The sequence below is a fragment of the Homalodisca vitripennis genome, unplaced genomic scaffold, assembly GCF_021130785.1.
Source record: "Homalodisca vitripennis isolate AUS2020 unplaced genomic scaffold, UT_GWSS_2.1 ScUCBcl_1583;HRSCAF=5389, whole genome shotgun sequence".
NCBI lineage: Eukaryota > Metazoa > Arthropoda > Insecta > Hemiptera > Cicadellidae > Homalodisca > Homalodisca vitripennis.
Window position 1 is genome coordinate 41,775 of NW_025777749.1, and position 22,870 is coordinate 64,644.

The window sequence follows — 22,870 nt, forward strand, 5'->3', positions numbered from 1 at the left end:
TCAAATTTTCAAGAAAACAACTTTTGAATGTATAAATTACAGGAGTCTATCCCATAGACCCCTTAACAATCTTCATCCTGACCCTGTTTTTATCAATGAATCTGGCCTTTATTCTCAAAATAAAAATTACTAGTTAAATTTCTTTTCTATCTAAATGGAGTCAGTTGTAGACCTACTCAATAATCAACTAAAATTCAATAACAAACATATCTTTACGATTGTTGACGAAAACAATGTGATCTGGTTTAAGGCTAAAGACGTAGCAAAAATTCTAGAATATGAAAATACTATGCAAACGATCAGAATAAACGTTGACGAAGATAATAAAAACTTCTATTTTAATCTAAATATAAGGGGGGCTATAAATAGCTTACCTTCAAACTTCCAAAATAACACTGTTTTCGTTAATGAATCTGGACTTTATTCTTTAATTTTGAGATCGCATAAACCAGAAGCGAAATTGTTTAAAAATTGGGTTACGAAAGAAGTATTACCTTCCATTAGAAAATATGGTGAGTACAAACTCAAAAACGAAAATAAGCAGTTAAAAGATGAAATAAAACAGTTACAAATTTCAGGTCAAATGAAATCCTTGAAAATAGAGAATCAAGAATTGCGAATGGAATTAATGAAGAGAGATATGGTATGTAAAGATTTTGATAAGAAAAAACACCATGTTTTTGTATTAATTAAGAAGAATCACATGTGGGAATGGCCTTATTATGTTATCAGAGCTCAGAAACGAGAAATACCAAACCGATTAAAACATCTAAAAATAAATTATCCTGAATTAGAGATTTTGTTCATTGATGACGAACCAAATTCTATCAATCTGTATAACCAAATGAAAGAATCTTTGAATATTTTATACAACGGAAATCATTTTACTACAAATATGGCAGAATCTCGACTGATTTATAGAATATCTAAATTACACGATGAAAATGTTTCTAAATTTTACTAAAAACTCTCGATTTATTATATTTTGTTTGTAAATGTTTAGCATAACTAGGTAACCATCGTAGAATTTTTTTTTCATATTCACAAGGCATTTCGTTTTTTATAACTTTCGCTGAAAATTTTTTTAGCACAATCTTTGCAAAAAGCATCTTTTCTATCTTTACTATACTGCCAGTTATTAAATTCAGAAATATTTTTAATTTCTTTACAAAAGTAACACTTTTTCTCTTCTAAAGTTAATTTGTTCATTTTAACGTATAATTCCTTACAATAACAGTCTTTTCTATTCTCTTCTTGACACTTTGTACATTTCTTTTGAGACTCCATTTATATAGAAAAAATTATTACACGATGAAAATGTTAAACTCTCGACTTATGATATTTGGTTTGTAAATGTTTTTGATAATTATTTAACCATTTTATAGTTCTTCCACATTCACATTGAGTATCTTCATAATATAATCTATGGTGATTCTTCTTTACACAATCTTTACAATATGAGTCTTTCTTATCTCTACTATAGTGATCACTATTAAACTCTGAAATTTTTTTAGTTTCTTTACATTTAAGACATTCTTTATCTTCCAAAGTTAATTTTTCTATTTTATCATATAATTCTTTATGATATTCCCTTTCACAATCTTTGCAATTATAATGCATTCCATCTTTCCTATTTTTATCTTTATAAAATTCATTTAAATCTTTAAATTCTTTGCACTTTGTACATTTCTTTTGATGCGCCATTTATATATAGAAAATTTATATTACAGTTTTGACTTCTTCAATTCATATTCATAAAACTTTCCGGTTATTTCTTCATTATTTAAATCTTTTATACTATAAGTTACAGGATCTGTGTTATTAATTTGATAAATCACAAAGATTTCTCTTGACCAATTGTTCTTATATTTGTTCGAAAATGTTTGTTTTTTACTAACAATTCTTACATGATCATTGACTTTAAATTTAGTTTTCGTGTGAATTTCAGGTGGAACATACTTGAAAACGGTCTCTAATAACTCCTTTTCTGCATCCTTATCTACGTCTTTCGGTTTCATTTTGATTGTGCTGTGAACTGTATCGTTATAATTGTTTACGATTTTTTGAAGAATATCGATCCATTTAAAGTTTTTATTAATCTCAAAAATTACTTTCATTCTCTCATTTTGAGTTCTGTTATATCTCTCTACAATACTTGATTTCTCTTCGTTTTCAGTATGATAAATCTTAATGTTGTATTTCCTCAAAACATCGTTAAATTCTTTATTTTTAAACTCTAAACCCTTATCTGTATGAAGTAGGTTAGGAGGTTTGTGATTGATCCTTATGGCATCTTTTACTATATCTTCGAAGGCTTTTGAAACATCTTTACCGTTTTTTCTTTTGATAGCTCTTGACCAAGCATATTTTGAGAAAGTATCAATAACATTTAACATATACTTGAATCCATCATTTTGATCTGAATAGTTAGACGTTATAACTAAATCTGCTGCCCATAAATCGTCAATTCCTAATGTTATAATTTTTCTCTTTTTAAACTTCTTTCGTACCGGTGCATGAATTTCTCTAGCTTCAATCTCGATTTCTTCCTTATTCTTAGATTCTTTCTTTACTTGTTTTTCATAAGGATTCTTTATAAATTTACTCTTATTTGTCTTACATTTTGAACATTTTGCTGCAATTCTATACAATCCGTTTTGAGTTTGAACGATTTTAGAATCTATATTTTTCGTTTTCTTTTTACACTTGTGACAGTGAATTAAATCATCTTCCATTTATATATCAAAGTTTCCAAGTTTATTTAATTCGTCTAATATATCAGATTTTGCTTCATTTTTATAGCCATACGGTACTGTATCGATCTTATTTTCTAGGACAATTCTCTTATCATCTTTAGCGTTCAGTGCCAGCTTGTTTATGGTAACAGTGTACAACTCATGTTTATAACTTTTGATGACTGTCATCTCCCTAAATTCTTCTTTATCTTCGAACAAACATCTCTTCAAGTTTTCGATATTTATTGTTTTATTTACAACGCTTCTCTTAATTCCTTTACACCTAACTGGGTTTTTATCTAGATATTTGTACGAGTACATCTTAGACCTTAAACCACAAAATTCTTCTAAAACTTCGCTATTTAACTCATCTTTGAATTTCCCTATTACCTTCTTATTTTTAGTAGTGAAACATTCATGATCTTTTGGATAATCACTTGTATCAAAGTCATCTATATTTTCTTTAATAATTTTAAAAGGATCTCGTTTCAATTCTAGAAAATAACTGTCTGTATCCATGTAACACAGATTCAAATCTGGATCAAACTTCTTTAATTTGTTGTAATAAAACTCGTACATTAGCAATTTTGAGAGGTCGAGAACTGAAAATCCTATGTAAATCGGTTTGTTAAATTTAACCTTTTGTTTGTACATGTGACTCGCTATACAGTTGTCGTCAAAGATGTTAAAGCATTTGAAATTTGTTTTCTTAGCTTGTTTCATTGAAAATTCTTCATTTCCAAGCTTAATATCACATCTGTTTCTCACATTTTCCATAGATTTTCCAAAAACTGAGTTGTTCATCAGCTTATAAAAGTCCTTTTCAAAGTCGCTTGTAGCTTTGGTTCTCATGTTTGTGTTAAAATCAATGTATTCTTTCATAAAAGGCTTCTGATCGAATGCAATAACTCTATTCACATGTTTCAAAATCATACCTTGTTCCAAATAGAACTTCAAATTTCTCGAATGAACAACGTATTCAGTTTTATCCAGTAGAGTTGTGCAAAGTTTGTTTTTAAAATGTTCTGGAGCAAGAGGTAAATCCTTGTGATGTTCGTGTAAATTTGTTGGATATCCAAGATCGACTTCGAGAATATAGCCATAATCTTCGTCGCCAGTGAGTTCTAAAATTGTTTCTTGCCACTCTTCTTTTGTATACGTTTTAGGATCCATCCACTTGATATCACTAAACGGCAGTTTTTGCATAAGACCATACCCATAAAGGTTGTTTGCATCGAGATAGAGTAAATAGTTTTCGGGGCTTTGTCTTATCAAAATCTTTTAAATATTTGTTATTTGCTTTCACATATCGTTTAATACACTGAGAAATGCCTCCACGAATACCTTTTTCGATCATCAAATACATATTATAATCACTAATTAATTGTAATTCTATATTCGTTAATTTTAACATAGCATCCCATGCAAGACTGGGAGCTGTTAGATAGTGTGCTGGATCAAGCTTATAGCAATTCAAACAAATATTCCTAAAATTTTCAAAGATATCAGCGAGCAATAGAACATCTTGAATGTTATAGAGATCGGAGTAATTTCCTAGATTTTTTACTTTTAATTTGTTCCATACATTTAAGTAGTGTTGAAAATCTTTCTCAGATATGCTCTCATCTGTCAAAAGTGAATAGAAATCTTGAATTCTCAATTCTTCTGTGTAATCAAGTTTTTCAATACTGTCGATAAATTCATAGGGAAATATTCCTTTTCCAGATAGAATTTTAAAAATCTCGTCGTCGTCATTTGGCTGTCTTTCTATTATCTCATTCAGTCCATCTTGTATAAAATGATTTGTATGTTTGAAGTCTTCTCTCTTTAGATTTTTAGCTAACTTTTCTATAGACGAGGCCATGAATCTGAACGTGTCTACAAACGAAAACTTGATGAATTTTCTTGGCTTATCACCTTCGAATTCATAGCCATATCCAGAATTTACAGAATAATTTATATATTTTTCATCGGTGTTTGCAATCAAATCAACATTTCCATATTGTTTAGCCAATTCTTTTATGTACAAATGAGTATCGTAATTTGACATATTGTGGCAGAAAACGGGAATATTCTGAGGAAATTTCAAATTTAGATTGCAACATGCATGAGCTGCGCCTCGAAACTTGCCGGTTAAATGACAATGATCTCTCACTTTATTATAACTCTTATCTTTCCAACTATCAGGAGTAAAACCATACTGAATTGACCCAACATCATAAGCAGACCATTCACAGATATGACAAACGTTTGAATTTTGATACGAAATTTCTTCTTCTTCTGTCAATTTCATAGGTTTCATGTTCTTAGAATTATATTTTTTCGCTATGTATTTCGATAATTTATTGAGTTCTTCAAACAATTTTGTCGGGACGTTTTTCAAATCTTCTTCATTTTTGGCACGATAACATATCGGTTTGTACATGCGATTGGTCACATTCGACACTAAATATAGAGTAAAACCATAAGGAATGTGCCTCTGAATCTTGGTTGTAGTCGATCTTTGTGGATTGTTCTTGCATGTCGGAATTTTTTCTAATATGCTCTCAAAGTCCATATAAATTACGTACGGATGGTTAAATTTCTTTTGATAATTAGTAAATTTAGTTGTTTGACCTGGAAATGGCATAATTGGCTTACAAACTTCATGATTTTTACAAATTTCTAAGTGATCTGTTAAATCTCCAGATTTGTAAAAATGGCTTAAACATCTTCTACACAAAAATTTTCTTTCTTTATGTTTAGACAACTGCGAAGAAACAAGCTTATTTAAATCGGTTATCAAAACATAATGAGATTTATCATCTTGTTTAACATACAATAAATCAATGTTTGTTTCAGCGTCATATTTTTCAGAAATTTGTAACGGAACAATGTTAATATTTTCATCAAAACTGTAGACATTGATAGACATTGTTGGATACTTATACTTGGAATTGTAGCTTCGTTTTTCAAATATTTGTATATCTTTCAGAGACATTGGATACTCAAAACCTGAAAATATTTCGTCATTCACAAATTTTTCGTATTGCTTTACACGTTCACAGTCTCTTTCTGGTTTTTCAATAGCACATCTTATTGAGTAAATAAAGCAAAAATCATCTCTATTTTTTATATTTATACAAGCTTTTTTATCTTTGATATTCTTTGGTAAATCGATGTATGATCCTGCATTCATCATTTCGTGTTTGTTAAGGCTCAAAACTAGTTGTTTACAACTTTTAAATGTCCATCCGGAACCTTTATTTGGATTATTCGTTTGTTCTCGATGTGTTAATTTATTAAATTGCTTAGTAATAAAGTCGTTTACGTCAAAGATTTCGTCTGCTTTGATAGTAAAATACATTAGACATGTTTGCGGTTCACCATTCACTAAAGTTCGTTCGTATTCACATTCCAAAGAGAGATAGCCCTTCATATTTTTAACATTTTCTTGAAATTTCTCGATTAAACTTTTAATTTCTGACCGCATAATTGAAAGATATTTGTAAATTGACATGGAATTGTCGTTCAAGTTTGTTAAAATGTATTGCTTGAAAAGACCGTGTATTGAGGATAAAACTTCTACATCAATGATATTTTCGGATTTTACTTTAAGAGTTTTATCAATTTCTTCGATCATTTCAGACTTGGTTTTATCGTTAGTGCCGATAGCCAACTTTTCAGCTATTGAATGAAGTTTTTCATCATTAAATAGGTCGAGATTTTTCTTTTCAACTTTGAAATTTCTCTTTAATTCACGTAATTTCTCAATATTAAACATGTTTTCGTGATCGGCAATTTTATTTTCTCTAGCCCACTGTCTTAAATAATTTAGTTCATTATTGTAAATTTGCTTGTTTTTTTCATGACTTTTAGAATTATAATGGCGATCATAGTTTTTTCTTAAAATTTCTATTTTGCAGAACGGACATGATATTTTATCGCGCTCCATTTAGATAGAAAAATCTATTTAACTAAATGGTGCTTGTAAACCAACGATTGCGCCTCTCACGGCGTGATATCACTACGGATATGACGCAGGCGAATTTATTATCGTGATGGTCGGTCTGTAGTAGCACACCTCGACTGTCATTGATACACACAGCGCAATCTTTCGGAACTAAAATGTCGGTAATGCAGATTTGCTTTTAAGAATAAAAATTGTGTTCCCGTTTACTATTATAACATTTTCTTTTTCAAAATGTTAGATAATTTTACCTATTTTAAATATGCGTACATTTTGTTACTTGTAATTTTCAAATTATATTTTAAATTAATTTCTTAAATTTTTACTTCTCGATGGGCTGTTGTATTGTGTTGCTGAGTATATATGTCCGCGAATTCGGTTTGGTCGGTTAGGAAGTTTACTTCTGAACTGTTTCAATGCGAGTGGCCATAGCGGAGAAACACCAAGTTCAGAAGTATTCAGATCGTATTCCGGAACCATTTCTCTATCCGTATCTCGCTCTTCTCTCTCTCTCTAGCCTGAATATAGATCCTAGCCTATAAACGGCAGAAGTGATCGTGTCATAGGCATAAAAAGAGAGGGAGAGAGAAAGAGACAGAGGGAGGAGAAAAGGTCGACCGAGAAATGGTTTTGCACTTTTTGACTTTGAATTTTTTCTATTTAAATGGAGTTCTTGAAAGAGTTAAATGATATTGGAGAATGTAAGTTTAAAGAGTATAAGAAGTTAAATGAATTGGAAGAAAGGAAGAAACATAGAATCTTGAATTTGGAGAAAATGAAAGATAAATTCGGGTTTACAATAATTGCCGAGTTGGAAGATTGTAAAGTACACTTGCCGAACAGATTTTTGACTGTTTTGGATGAGAAAAAGATTAAAGAATTAAACAAAAATGAAAAATTACACTTGATTGTTACTGGAAAGAAGACTATAAAAGATAAAGAAATTATAACAATTAACTTTGTAGAATAAAGTCTTAACTCTAAAACTTGCAGTCCCTCCCCACGTCATAGTACTGTTTTGATAACCATAGTTGGTGTCTTTCTTCATAGGAATCACATGGAATATTATCTACAGTAATACCTTTTGTTTCACACAAAATGTGGCTATATTCTATAAGAAAAATTCTATAATGCTCTTTAATGAATTGTGTTGATAAATCTTGATACTCACAAAAATTCCTAAGAAATTCATCAATTAAGTCTTGATTATCTTGAAAGAACGTATAATATGGGAAAAATGTCATAAAAAAAACGATGAAAACTCTCTGTTTGTTTATTTTTTACTTTCTTTTCAATATCTTTCGTAATTATATTAAATATGTAATCCCTTACTTTTTTAGTTTTTTGCCGATAGTAAAACACTCCATTAGACGTTTTTTCTGCAAAAGACTTTACAAGTTCTTTGAATTCTGTATCATTTAAGGAAAGTATCAACTGTTCTTTAAAATGTTTTGGTAATTCGTTGAACTCGTTAAAATTGTCTTTCTTTGTAAGTTTTTGAAATGCTAGAAACTGAAGAGAGCTTGGTGAGTTCATGTTGTTTATTTAGTAGAAAAGTTTTTTATTAAAGTACAGTATGTTTTTAGTAAAAATGTTTTAGATAAATCCTTTATTCGTAGCAGATTTGACAACATTTTACAAAGCACAGCTTAAGAAAGTAGAAGCAAACAGCTATAGATTTGGTTAATTTTTCATTCCTCAGAGTAGATAGTAATGTGCCGATCCTGGATCGCTTTTGAAGACGAACGACTGTAGATTCGGTTAATTTTTCATTGAGATTTGCTGTGTTATTTCTCAGCTTCCTTTATGGTACATTGAACAGTATTTTACATTGCTTTTCGGTCGGCTCCGAAAGTGCGCCAGGAACCCCATATTACTATCTACTTATATATATATATATATAAAATGAATTAATTGATCTTGGCTTGATTACCAGGCAGTAGAGGTGAAAGAGATTCCACAACTTGAGGGAGACATGCCTTGTGAACTCTGTGAACAATTAGTCCAACACTTGCGAGACATCATGATTGCCAATACGACAGAACGGGAGTTTGAACAAGTTCTGCTGGGTATTTGTGGCCAGACTAGAAGCTTCAAAAAAGAGGTTTGTGACTTTTTACTCTTATAACACTTTTTACAAAGTCAGAATCCTTTCAAATTTTGTATCATGGTAAAATAAATAAATATGTTTTGGATATTGGTTGTACCGAATGACGATTATACATGGGGGGTGGTGACTTCTGAGGTCGTAGTAATAAATACTCGAATTGCAAAGTTTACTTATAAGTTCAGTTTAATTATGAAAACTTACAAGCACCACTTTTAGATGGTAAAGGAAAAGTATGTAATGCCACGTTGCTGCCAATTAGAATATAAGAACTAAAAATGTATATCTGCTAGGTGGGCCTAAAATATCCAATGTTCTTTGGAATTATGCCTACGATATTTTACTTTATAAAACATTAAGCTTTTACTTCCCTTCGCAATGTGTAGACTCACAACCCGGGTGTCGGCGTCTTGGCACGAGACAATGGCGCTGTAGTCTAAGAAGGGTTATTTCTAGTCGGTGGTTAATAGAAGATGAGTAGAAGTTATGAAACTGGTAGCCATCTACTCAAATAATATGTGCCCTGTGAGCCGTGAGACACGTAAACTCGCCTAAAACAAATTCATGACGGTATTAGCCATTTAATGATACAAATTACTTATTATAACAATGTGGCCATAAGGACGACGCCACAACTTTTATCTATCTCAATCAGGCAAATAAAAGGTCTTCAAGGGTACGTTACTTTACAATTTACAACTTTACATTACGTTACAATCATTTTTATACGTTTGGCATCAAAGGGCTAATTTAATAATACGAAAAGATAAATTTTACTTACGGACAAAGCGTGCGAGGTCTGCTCGGTCACATAGTTGGGCTGCTACAAAGGGTTAGAAGAAAATATTCATCCGCGTGCCAATTAGGTAGTTACTCCGCCGATAATTTAGTTCCGGAACATTGGATAAAAATAGTATTAAATTATACTGGCTGACTAAGTTGCGAAATTTACATTATATGAAATTTAATTAACTAATTTACGGTACATGGTATAAGTGGAATATTCAAGATTTTAATTTTTTTTTTCAATAACAACACCATAATAATAATGTTATTAATATTATTAAATAATATTAAAAACTAAATAAGAAGTAACCTAATAAAAAATGTCAACATAATTATAAGATAGTACCTAATGTAGTAAGCTATTACCAATTAACCTAATAGGCAGGAAAATATTAATAACAATAACTACTAAAACTAAACTAAACTTTTGAATAAGAACAGTACACATGACTTAACACGTACACAAATCTGAAAATAACTATAATCACATTAAATATGTTAATATAACAATACCAGGATCATAGGTAAAATATTCATGAATAGTTACATTCATTTAGTTTGTATATAACTTAATGTCTCTATCTTAAGAGACCAAGCTTCATGAGAAAGTTTATTAATTTATTTTATTTTTATGAAGGTGTTACTTCAGGCATGTTTGGGTTGATATCAGATGATGAAGCTAATTGTTTTACTGGATTTGTGGTTGAAAAATTTTAATGTAAGGGAAGTAATGAAAGCTTTGAAAAGAAGAATGAATTTACTAACATCTCCCTTTGGCCAAGGAATGTAACATTGAAATGTTTTTTTATGTCAATGCTTTGACCGTTGAAGGAACAAGTATAGCAATAGGTGAGTCCGTTAAATATATTCGTATAACCATTAGCTGTCTTTTAAGAAGGTAAAACCACATAGAGGGCGTATCTGCGAGACTCACAGTGTATTATATGATGAGAAGGTTACAGCAAATTTTAGCTTGGAATGTGCTTTAAAAGTGTATTTTGAATGTTTCAATAGTATTATAAAACTGGTATATAGAAGGAAAATAGTCTACTATCCCAACATATATACCTTCTCCAGAAGCGGATCATAAGAATAATTTGCAAAGCACTATACCTAGCTCGCTATAGGGAACTAGTTAGACGGCCGTGAAGGAATATTTACTGAAGACACTATATTATTCTATTGAGTTTTATTACTGAACAATAACCTATATTTATGATGATCATGGTGTTAAGGTGCCACTAACGGGAAGAAAATAAGTATGTCTTGTTATTGATGCTAGTCTCTTTTTATTGATTTAGTCTTATGAGAGTTGTTGACAATTTCAAATGTAACACGAATATTTAAAAAAAATCTGTAGAAAAATTTAAAGTATTAACAAATCAAGTTTCTTTGAGAGAATAAATTAGCATGAGTAACAAAAACCATAGTAAGTACTGGGAACCCCCACATACTTAAGACACTTACCAAAAATAAACTCATGACCTGAACCTATTTAACACCTTGCCTGCCATGCCGACCCGATCGGCCGGCACAATGACGTTTCCATAGTTTTTCTTTGTTGCCGCTGTGAGCGTTACACTCGACTCTAGTTGCAAATGACTGAACTAAGTTTTCTAAACAGATATGAGACTAATTAGAGAACGTTGTCTGGAGTTGTTTATAGGTTAGCTAAAAACACCACGCAATATCGTTAACATTTGACTCCCGATCGGGTCGGCAGGTTTTTTTTAAGAAAATGTTTTAGGTATTTTCTTTTATACATTTTTAAATAATTGAAACAAACGTTGTTTTAATTTAATATTGTACTTTCCTCACCAACATTGTATGGGGAATTTTTTAAATTAAATATTTGAAGCTGATAGTTTTTAGTTATTGGGTAGTAAATTAAATTTCATATTCAATTTGTTATGAAAAACAAAGTTTATTATGGTTACAAAGATATGTTTGAGGATAGAAAGGTTTTAAGTTTATTATGAATAGGCCACAAAGATATGTGAAATAGAGGATTACATAGTTGTATTCAAATTTATTTGTGAATATTCTTGAAGCAGTCTTTACAGAGATAAGGCTTCCCTGGACATAATTCACAAAAAGTGGTCACTTTTTAAGATTCTTGGCTGCAAGGCGACCTCCTTGAAGCATAGCTGTTTGGTAGCAAATCTTACAGTTTTTTCTTGATCTACGTTTGTTTTTACCTTCTCCAACAAACGTAGATGATTCTGAAAGGTAGTGATGACCAGTTACGCGAACAGGAGCCACAATTTCATCTTCTAACCCCAGAAGGCTAAAAACTAGTTTTTCTCTGAACGTTTTCATCGAGTAAACATTTTTCCTTCCTCGTTGGGCAGTACCGGTAGCATCTGCATCGTTCTTATAGGCAAGCCATGCATTCACGATGGCTATGAATGGTTCCCAGGAGTAATTCCTCTGCGATTTTGTGGTACCAGCGCATCGACTTCCTCACTGGCGTGTTGTAGGAGGACATCTGGTCTGACAGATCTATGCCCATTTTAGCCTTGTTGTATTCTACCACAACTAAGGGTTTCATTATAGGGTCACCCTGTCTGGTTTTTTTCCCAGTGTCAACGTAGCCTGGAGGATGAATTGTGGACATGAGTCTTACCTCTCTCTTGTCCACCCACCTTGTGTACACTATGCCAGAAGGGTACTCTAAACAGCTCATTTCACCTTTCCCTATCTTCAGCTGTGGAGGGATTGTAATTTTGTGGGGAAACCAGGCACGGTTGCTCGTTACCGTACCTACTAAGTGAGTATCCCTTGCTAATAGAGAGTTGGCAAGATCCACGGATGTGTAAAAATTGTCCACAAATAGTATATGACCCTTATCTACATAATCAGTCATTAGCTCCATGACAGCTGATGTCGCTACTGTCACCCCATCCTCATTGCAGGTCCCCTTCCCCATGTACACTTTTATTTTATAAGTGTAGCCTGTTGTGTCGCAAATCTTAAATATTTTGATCCCATATTTGTGGGTTTTGTTAGGGAGGTACTGCTTAAAAAGCAGACGACCTCTGAACGGGACCATACTCTCGTCAACCACAAGCTCCTTACCTGGACTTTTTTTCCTTTTGAAACACTCATTGAGGTGAGAAATAAGCGGCAAAAGCTTGTACAAACGGCCTTCTTGGTCCATATTTTCGTTGTTACTAAAGTGCCAGAAGCGTAATAGCAACTGAAACCTGTTCCGGCTCATTACACGACCTGCTACCAAATTTCTATATAGCATCTTTGATGACCAGTAGTCACTTATTTCAGGCATTAGGACCAAGCCCATATACAAAACTAGTCCTAAAAACTTTTTCATTTCATCGATATTGGTGCTTGTCCATTTTTAAGCCTACTCCTGCGATTTAGTCTCATTGTATTCAACACTTGTGCAGCATTCCTGTTGGTTTCGACTACCATGATCTCCAGGATATCATCAGTTAGATACAATGAAAAATAATCAATTGGTTTTGCTGTGTTTGGTAGATTGAAATTAAACTTTTCGTTTCCAACAAAAACAATATCTTTTTGTTTGCCATAAAACAATTTCCATTTACCCTCTTCCTCTACTTTCATATTTACCTTATCTGATTTTCCCTTAAGATTTTTATACTTATCAGCGAGAGTAGTGACATCCCCAACAACTAAAGCTTCCTGGCCCTCATTATCTACATTGATCAAGTTCAAACTAGCATTTTCGATACCGCCGTTCTCACTCACATTATTTATAGTATTTCCAGAAATATTGTCCAAGTTTACGTCTAGGCCTACCTCCATTTCCTCATAAACATCATTCTCATTCTCAGCCACAGCACTTTCGTCATCAGTTTCAAATATAGAGTCGTAAGTGATTAAGTCCTCGTCGTCCTCCATGTTGTCCGAATCAGAAACATCAGAATCAATGTTTATTCCGATTCCGCCTTCACTCACTCCGAGTATGTCAGGTTCACTGCTCATCGGAACGTCCAGAAACAACTGTATGTCATTGTCCTCTAGGTTTTCATCCATCTTGGAGAGTTGTTACAGTAACACAATTACAATAATGCCTACGCACACAGATAGAAACAGCATGAATATAAAGACGTGAAATATCAATGAGGTTAGTATTTAGGTGCGAAACAACCCGTGTTACAGCTGTAAGCGGCAAGGAAAAGGAGTGGGGGACGAGTGAGGGACTGTGTCTGGCACCAGCTGGTGTTTGGTAACAGCTGGCGCTAGTCAGCCAGTGCACGCACACTCAGTCATCACAGTAGTATAAAGTAAAATATCAAGGTCGACTGAAATTTAGACGTTGGTCCAATCGGGTCGGCAACAATTTTTTAAAGGCAATTTTCGTTGAAAAATATTGTTGCCGACCCGATCGGGTCTGAGTTAACCCCCCATCCCCTTAACATATGTTTTTTGAAAATCAATTTTATTAACCAGTATCAATAGTCCAAAACTAATTTCACAACCAAAAACACGACTGCACAAGTTGGCAATCCAGGAATCTTGAGAATCTCTTATGGTGGCAGGCAAGGTGTTAATGTTTGCTTTATATAATTATATTCTTGAGTAATGACCTACAACGAGCTCTTTTAGTTTGTTTATCACTAGGAATACAGTTGTTTACTAGTAATTTTATTCAAACAATTTTAAATTTTTATGTATTTTTTGGTAAAACAATAATTCTATTATCTTATTGAAATCTATTGAAAACCTATTTAAATTATGTAATAATACAATACAAAGGAAATACAACCAATCAGTTACACTCATAAGGAATATTTATTTTGAGATATACATATCTCAAAATATCAATGTAAAATTCTCTACCAAAGCTAGTCAATTATTCAGTCCTAATTTCTATGTTTCAACTGTAAGTAAGTATAAATATGTCACCTCTGAAAATTCACATATTACTGAAACTATTAAAATAGTAGACCTACTTCTGGTTTAGTCAAAAATAGGTAGATTTTGTAATACTGGACATATTGATGTAGTTCATTGTAGAAATAAAGGATTCCAACTATATATGTACTGAAGATATTTTTCTAGAGTCACTCAATAACAGATTTGTGAAATTTGAACAGCTGCAATATTGGAACTAAATGAAAAATCACCAATTTCTTGGAGATAAAAAATTAACAGAATTTACGTAAAATTGACACCTTGAAAAACTGTTTAAAATTAAATTGTATACAACAAAACATTTAAGAAACAGAGTTCAACATTTTTGAAACATTTAAATGGCCGCCATATTGGAATGAAATGGTGTGTACCAAGCTGACCAACCCGAGATATTTATTGGTTAAATGTTTGTACGTTATTCGCAAGTTTCAAATTGTTTGGGCTTTCCGGTGGGACTCTTATCATTTCCAACTTACTTTAAAAAAGGCATTCGAAGAAATGAATGTAAATTAAATATCGAATGAATAAAAATTAATAATCAATATTTAGATTTTAATCAGTATCTTATTTTATTTTATTTCTGAATCATAACATTCTATTTCTATTATAAGTAATTTATCTGGTTATCATTGTTAAGTGATTTTTTTATATTTATATGCTTTTATTTTTTTATAATTCTGATGAAGTCAATTACACTATTATATATCACTAAAGAATAATAAAGATTGTAAATCTTGAAAAACAAGAGAACAATTATTACAAATTACAATCATTTCCTTGTTATTAGTTAAATGTTAATTTTTGTGCTGTTTTAGTGTGTGGACTTGGTGGAGACATATTACCCAGTTATTTATGCTTTCTTAAGTGAAGAATTGGATGGTAAAGTTCTCTGCACTGAGATAGGAATCTGTCCTAAAACTGCTTCATCAATTCATGTAAGTATAAAGTACAAGTGATAAAATTGAAGATCTGGTTCTATTGATCAGCTGTTGAATACTAAGTTTTCTTTAGAGTGTTGAAATTTAATATTTCATAAAATTACCTATATCAATTTGAAAGTCCATGTTCCTTAACATAGAACAATCTAGTTCTAAAGGTCGGTATGTTTAAAGATTTTTGACAGTAAATTTGTTGAAATTAAATTTTGTTTTAAAATGAAACTTTCAAACATGTGTTTTGTTGTACCATTGACAATTGTGTTGGTTTCTATATTCATCTAAGGAAATTAGAAAATTATTATCATTATTATAGTATTAATTGTATCATTACATAATTTGTATACAAAATAAAAAATTGCCTCTATTTTATCCCTAACTTATGTCTGTAATTTTTCTGGTTTACTCTTAAATTTAATAGAAGTTCAATTTAATGTTTATTTCTTTGTGGAATTAAGTGGCAACATGTGTTTTTAGGTAGTTTAACCCTTTGAGGTCTCAATAAAAATTGCTTCGACTGTCCTCAGGTCGTATTTAATTTCTGTTAGTTTACAGTTCTTTGACAATACACAAATGCAAGTTTTAAATCCCTTTTTCTGCAACTTTTTTATTTTTTTCTCTTTATATATCAATGTAAATAACCTAAAAAGAATGTTTACATTATTTTATAGTATTTTTTATAACTTTAAGTAACATTTAAAAAATATAAAAAAGAAGTATAAAAATATAAAAACATAATTTTTATTTTTTTATACATATGTAATAAACTAAAATTACATAAATACAGGTGAAAAGGCACTAGGATCTCATCAGATACATGTTATTCATTATATAATATTATATATATTATAATTTTGCCTTAGTCCAGCCCTAGGCCTACTTTGGGTAACATGTCTAGCTCTTCCTCTTAGTCTACTAGTTTGTAGCCTAGGCCTAACTCTATTATTTGCATCTCCTTGTCCTACTTCTATCACATTATCCACGAATTGATCAAATTCTTCCCCATCATTACCTAAAGTTTCCAATCTAATCACATCACTTTCGTCGTCTAGGTTACCGGCGACTAGGTTACTGTCATTTACCACAATGTTTTCAGAAGAATTTTCACTATGATTCAACTAACAATCACTATCACGGTCTTCTTTAATAATCTGTTTTTCATTTTGGATACTAATTTCACTGAAAATACTATCACAATCATCTAATATTTCGTCGTCAGTAAAACTTGTACTTGGACCAGCCATATTTGTAAACACGACGCAAGTGCAGACGTCAGTTGTATTGGTCTTCTATTTTCACTTCCAATGCCTCCTATATCATGAATAAAGATCGACGTAGCATTCACGTAACCAAAATAGAAGTCCAAAGTACCGAATAACTCAAATACCGAACAGCAATAGGTTAGAAATGGACAAACAAGCAGTGACATTATCCGGTCGACCTATTGTCGACATGCGAGCGTTCAGCGAAACTGCCGCGGTCGACCTATAGTCGACGACCGACCGACCGCAAAGGGTTAACTGTTTCCCCCAACAGCTTGAGGTTAGTGTTGGTCTTAGAACAAGTGCATAGTTGCTTAATCATAAAAAATAACTGTTACAATCACAAGTACACTTTGTTAATCTTTTGGGAACCTTGGAAACTGTTGTTGATATATGTTTTACTTTAATGAAACCTTGGAAACTGTTGTTTATATATGTTTTATTTCATAACACATTTATGAAGTTAAAAATTTTATTAAAATAGTAATAAAAATAACTTAAAATTAAACTATTTACATTTTATTTAAACTTCAATCAGTAAAAAAATCATTTCCCTGGTAAATGGAAGATACAAAATATAAATGCATGTTCCAGTAACTTGTTGAAAAAGATAATCTTTTTACCTTTTTTAAATTAATTTTTTTTTTTGGCACGCTCAATCAACAAATAATCAAACTACAATACACAATACAGCTTTTTAATCTTATTCCCAAATTTTGCTGACATTTCTTACATTAAAAAAATATTATTAAATATAATCACAATTATTTTTGCTATTTCATATCTTAAAAGTAGACAGTTACTAATTTGATTCCAACTCCACTTGAATTTTTATAATACAACCCCTTTATAGAGCATGAACTAATAAGCTTTACAATAGTATATTAGTTACAACTAATTACAAATAAGTTTTCTTCTATGGCTGAGTTAATATGTTAATTGAGGTGTTAGATTTGGTAATCTTACTCATATTGTGACTTAAGAAGATGGTGAACTTTGGCATCTGATAGTTCAGTGTGTCAGTGCTAGAGGAATGTAGGTGAAATTGGTGGAACTACCAGATTGTGTTCTATTAGGGAGCACTACCGTTTGTGGTGTTTACTTTTTAACTATCATAAGTCACCCGTGACTCGTGCCACAGACTGGTTATATTCAATGAGACCAATACTGAATCATTGAATAAACCTGCAAAACATGAAAAATTTAAAGATCTACCCTGTAACTTGAAGGCTGATGCAATAGCGTAACAAACAATGACAGCAGCTGAAATCAGTGAGAACAAGGGAAACAACTGTGTACATCTGAATCACAGGTGACTCATGCCACACACAAGAAATAATGCTCATCATTCTATTGTTGTTTGACTCTTTATTGTAGTAATTATTAAACGTAATTTTCTCCGCTTCAATCACCATTTAAATTGGTAAAAAACTGTTTTTAAATGTACATTCTGTGAAGAGCAGGTTGGTGAAATCCAGTAGGGATCTCACGTACAAGTGTACTATGAGTCACCGGTGATTCATGCCACATTGAACATTTAATTCAGCCCAGTAGTGCCAGAAGTGCCTTGTGGTAATTTTCTTGGGGAGGGGTTAACATTATACGGACAATTTTACGGATACGTCTTTAGGTCACTTGACTCAAAATCACAACATTAAAGTAGATGCTGACTCTGACGTAATTGTTTTAGTAGTGTGAAAATGAGTGAATAATAAATTTATTCAACTTTTAATATTCTTTGAAAATATCATTAATTAATTTTACTTAACTCTTCGCATGCCACTAATAAATCCATTAAATTTCATATAATGTCAAGACAAGTAAAAAAATCTTTTTTCTTAATTCAAATCTAATTTTTATCATGGTTAAACTATACAAGGTAAAAGCAAAAATGTATAAAACAGGGCATTTTACTTAAAATTGGTGTATTTATTGATAAAAACTATTTAGAAAACTGTTTATTTCAAATAAATTTAAATTTCACTGTGAAATGTAATTAAATTGAAACGTTTTATAAACTACTAATTGTTAGTATATATTTTCTAATCACACCACTACCACACGATGAAGAATAATAATGAGATACGTAATAGACGCGTTCTTGTGACAACCGAGAAAGCAGTAATACACATATATAAGCATTTTGTAAATAAACAGGTGCATTATTAATATAAAAAGTAAGAATTAGTCTAACAGTAAAATAAAATTCAAAATGATGAGTAAATAAATAGATAAATTAAATTCAAACATATCACAGGCTTTAGTAAATAAATATATGTATATATACAAAAACTGAGTTTAAATAATACCATGATATTAACATACTACAAAGTATTCCTCATTTTTACTTTCTGAAAACTGTTATATAGATGTATTTGTTTTTTCAGTGGTATGATAATTCTACTAAAATATTTTAAAATTTACACATGCCTATTCAGAGTAAATAGCCAGCTGTTCGTGGGTTAATATTATCATTACTTATAACCAATGTACTTTACTGAAGTGTAAATGATTTGTCCATCAACTGTTAACCTGTTATCCAGCCATTGTACCCGCTGTTGCCTGCACATGTCGCTGAGTCTCTGCAGAAAGAGTCCTCAGGGCTTCACCGAGTATCTGTTACTACTTCAGGAGTTTGTAAGTATATACTTGAGTTTTGGTTTATGGCACAATATCTCGTATCTGTCAATAAACTAATTGTATTTAGATTTAATAGTAGCCGTGCTGTTGAAAGCGTTTGTAATTTTTATTAAGATGCAACATAATGAATACAATTAGTTATGAGCATTATTTTACAATATAAAGTGGGAGACTTTGATTAACACGTTCGCTGTGGGCGAACTCTGGTTACCACTGCTACGCTGCACTAGGAGCGGGCGGTAACTCTGGTTACCACTGCTACGCTGCACTAGGAGCAGGCGGTAACTCTGGTCATCACTGCTACGCTGCACTAGGAGCGGGCGGTAACTCTGGTCACCACTGCTACGCTGCACTAGGAGCGGGCGGTAACTCTGGTTACCACTGCTACGCTGCACTAGGAACAGGCGGTAACTCTGGTCACCACTGCTACGCTGCACTAGGAGCAGGCGGTAACTCTGGTTACCACTGCTACGCTGCACTAGGAGCGGGCGGTAACTATGGTTACCACTGCTACGCTGCACTAGGAGCAGGCGGTAACTCTGGTTACCACTGCTACGCTGCACTAGGAGCGGGCGGTAACTGGTTACCACTGCTACGCTGCACTAGGAGCAGGTGGTAACTCTGGTCACCACTGCTACGCTGCACTAGGAGCAGGCGGTAACTCTGGTTACCACTAGTACGCTGCACTAGGAGCGGGCGGTTACTCTGGTTACCACTAGTACGCTGCACTAGGAGCGGGCGGTTACTATGGTTACCACAGAGCCTTTGTTCTGAAATGAGGTCAGTGTGCGGCCAGTACTCGAGCTATCACAACGCCGTATTTCTCACTCCTCTGGAGGTACTTTTCCCGCATTTTTATGCACTTCGTTTTCACATTAGACTTTTTCATTTTTTTTTTTAACTTTTACATTAATTTTGGTTTAGACATTTACGTATAAATATTGTTTATGTTTTTGTAAATGAATAAAATACAGTTCACTTAGCTACAATATGTTCATTTGGAAAATTCCCACTGCCATAAAAGGGTGTTCCCTAGTGCGAGCGGTAACTAGAGTTACCAGCTGGCAAGGAAGACTGTCCTCAGGAGCTAGTGGTAACCACAGTTACTGCATTCCCAAAATGGTAGAGAGTGACATTTTTGTGACAAATGAGTAATTTTCACATATTTCTATGATATTTCATCCAAAAGTAAGTAAAAATATATTTTAAAAATGTCAGCATATACGGAACTCTGTATAGGGATTTTTAGCAGCGAATGTGTTAAGGTTTGGTTATATATAATGAACAAAAGCAAGACAGTAAATATACTACTTGTAAACCAGAGTTACACTTTTTTGTACCAAGATTGTCCATTACATTAATGTTAAGGTGCATCCTTGTTGAGATGTGCTAGTGCTTGGTGTATTGGGATACAATTTTCTGCAATGATTGTTTCTTCCACTTCATGCTTTGCCATGACATAAATTAAAATGTCCTTTATATGGCTGTGAACACCAGCACCAATACTTTATCCTACTTTTAGGTACTCATTATTCTTGAAAGTTGAATAAATTAGTTTAAGAATAATGATATAACAGATATACCAATTATGGAACAGTGAATATATCTTTGTGCTTTATTATGTATTTATACTGATTTGACAATAGATCTTGTGGTTAATGTAATAATGTGTAAAATATCAGATATCATTGTTTGTGTTTATCAAACAAAAATAGCAATATTTTAGTTTAGTATCCATTGATAGAACTTTAAACACCTGAGGTTGTTACAAATTCATGTAATAGTATGCAGTTTGTTGATTTTGTAGCAATATCAGATATCCTTGTTTGTGATTACCAAACTATAATGGCGATGATTCAGATTAGTATCCATTGAAAGAATTTTAAAACACCTGATGTCACCCATTTATTGAAATACATATAAAATACCTACTAATTATTTTATCTATATAGTGACAAAATAATACAAACAATAATATCAACTAACATAAATGTGCAGCCGTACATGCTGGAATGCACTCACTGCAAGTGTCTGAAGCTCAGCTGCCATTGGACAGCCTGGTGCTTGTGCCTGGTGACAAGAACTTGTGTCAGATGTGCGAGTACTTCCTGCACTTCCTACAGAATGAACTGACGAACCCAATTAACGAACAGGTATTTATATTAGTTACAAGGGATTCATCAAAATATTCATACCACGGCAAAGGAATATTGAGAAGTGTTTGGTAGGATATGGAAGTGTATTAACTCTTTGTTGTGTACTTTTAGTTTTCAATTATATACTAAAAGTAAATGTTTAAAACTTATTTGTTCTGGTTTTGCTAAAACAAAACCAACATACAAAAGTAAAAAATTCTGTAGCCTATTTGCCATGTCCGAATAAGTATACTATCTGATCAATGCTGCTTCTTGGGTAAGTGTGAGAAAGGTCCTAATTCCTTCTGATATAATGAAGAATTCATTCATCTATTCACATATCATGGTAATAAGAGTAAAATTGTGATTGATTATATCCTTTCAGGTTTTGATCAAGAAAGCAGAACAGGCTTGTAATGAACTACCCGATAAGTATGCACCACTCTGTCGCAGCTTTGTAGACACATACGCCTCAGCTGTCATAGCTCTGCTGGCACAGGACATTGACCCCTCTCAGGTGAGTCAAATAAACTTAGCTAGAAATGAGTTGACTCGATTTCATTAGTTATAGAAAAATATAAAAATGATCACTAAAAAATAATACTTAAAACTAATTTGTACACCATAAAACAGAGGAAAAGTTGTGAAGAGATTTTTAGCATGTACATTATTGTATGTATGTGTACAGGTTTGCCCTAACATAGGAGTTTGTCCTGGATTTTCTGACAGTCAAGTTGAATGTGAGCCCTGCAAGACAACTGCCCTTAATTTGGTCAACAGTGTTGGTAGTAACACATCTGAGGTCAGTGAATACACAGTGTTAATAAACTATATTCGGAAACGTTATAAGATGGTTTCTGGCATTTAAGCGTTAATGTTCTTTTGTAAATACGTTATAAACTTAATTCTCAGTGTAACAATATAATTTTTATAGCTCAAGAATCACATGTTTAATAGTTATAATGGTATAAAACATTAAAATAATCTTTAATTTCAATTCTTGATAGTATAACATTTTAAGATTTTTTGTAGACTTAGTTTGTAAAATATAGTAATTTCCCTGAAATTCTGCATATCCTTGGATTATTTTTTGTGTTATCAGATGGCTTCCAGAGGTTTAAGAATGGGAGGAATTAGTTGATGATTTTTATTTAAATCTAACACACGCAAAAAAAGGCTTTATTTAGCTTGCATTTGCAGTAGATCTTACAACCTATTTCTTTTTTTCAACTTCAAAGTAAAAATCAGTTGTAAAATATTGAAACACGCAGGAAGTTTGCTAGTGAAACTTCTGTGCCTCTCCAGTCCATTACGTGGAATTTAAAACTAGTTTTGCTGATATAATGATACTAAATAGATAAAGCTATTTAAAAATCAATTGGAAGTTAAAATGAAAATTGCACTTTCAGAGTTTGAACT

At 32.2% G+C, this 22,870-nt stretch overlaps 1 protein-coding gene across 1 annotated transcript in view; it reads left to right on the forward strand.

The window, feature by feature from the left end:
• LOC124371574 (prosaposin-like) overlaps nucleotides 1–22,870 on the forward strand; it is a gene marked incomplete at its 5' end in the record, with an annotated part of 79,434 nt that overhangs the window by 28,922 nt on the left and 27,642 nt on the right. The window contains 6 exons of the mRNA XM_046829924.1: nucleotides 8,621–8,788; nucleotides 15,295–15,414; nucleotides 19,220–19,313; nucleotides 21,315–21,469; nucleotides 21,837–21,968; nucleotides 22,140–22,253. Coding sequence (XP_046685880.1) covers nucleotides 8,621–8,788; nucleotides 15,295–15,414; nucleotides 19,220–19,313; nucleotides 21,315–21,469; nucleotides 21,837–21,968; nucleotides 22,140–22,253 — 783 coding nt within the window. The remainder of the gene's footprint in view (nucleotides 1–8,620; nucleotides 8,789–15,294; nucleotides 15,415–19,219; nucleotides 19,314–21,314; nucleotides 21,470–21,836; nucleotides 21,969–22,139; nucleotides 22,254–22,870) is intronic.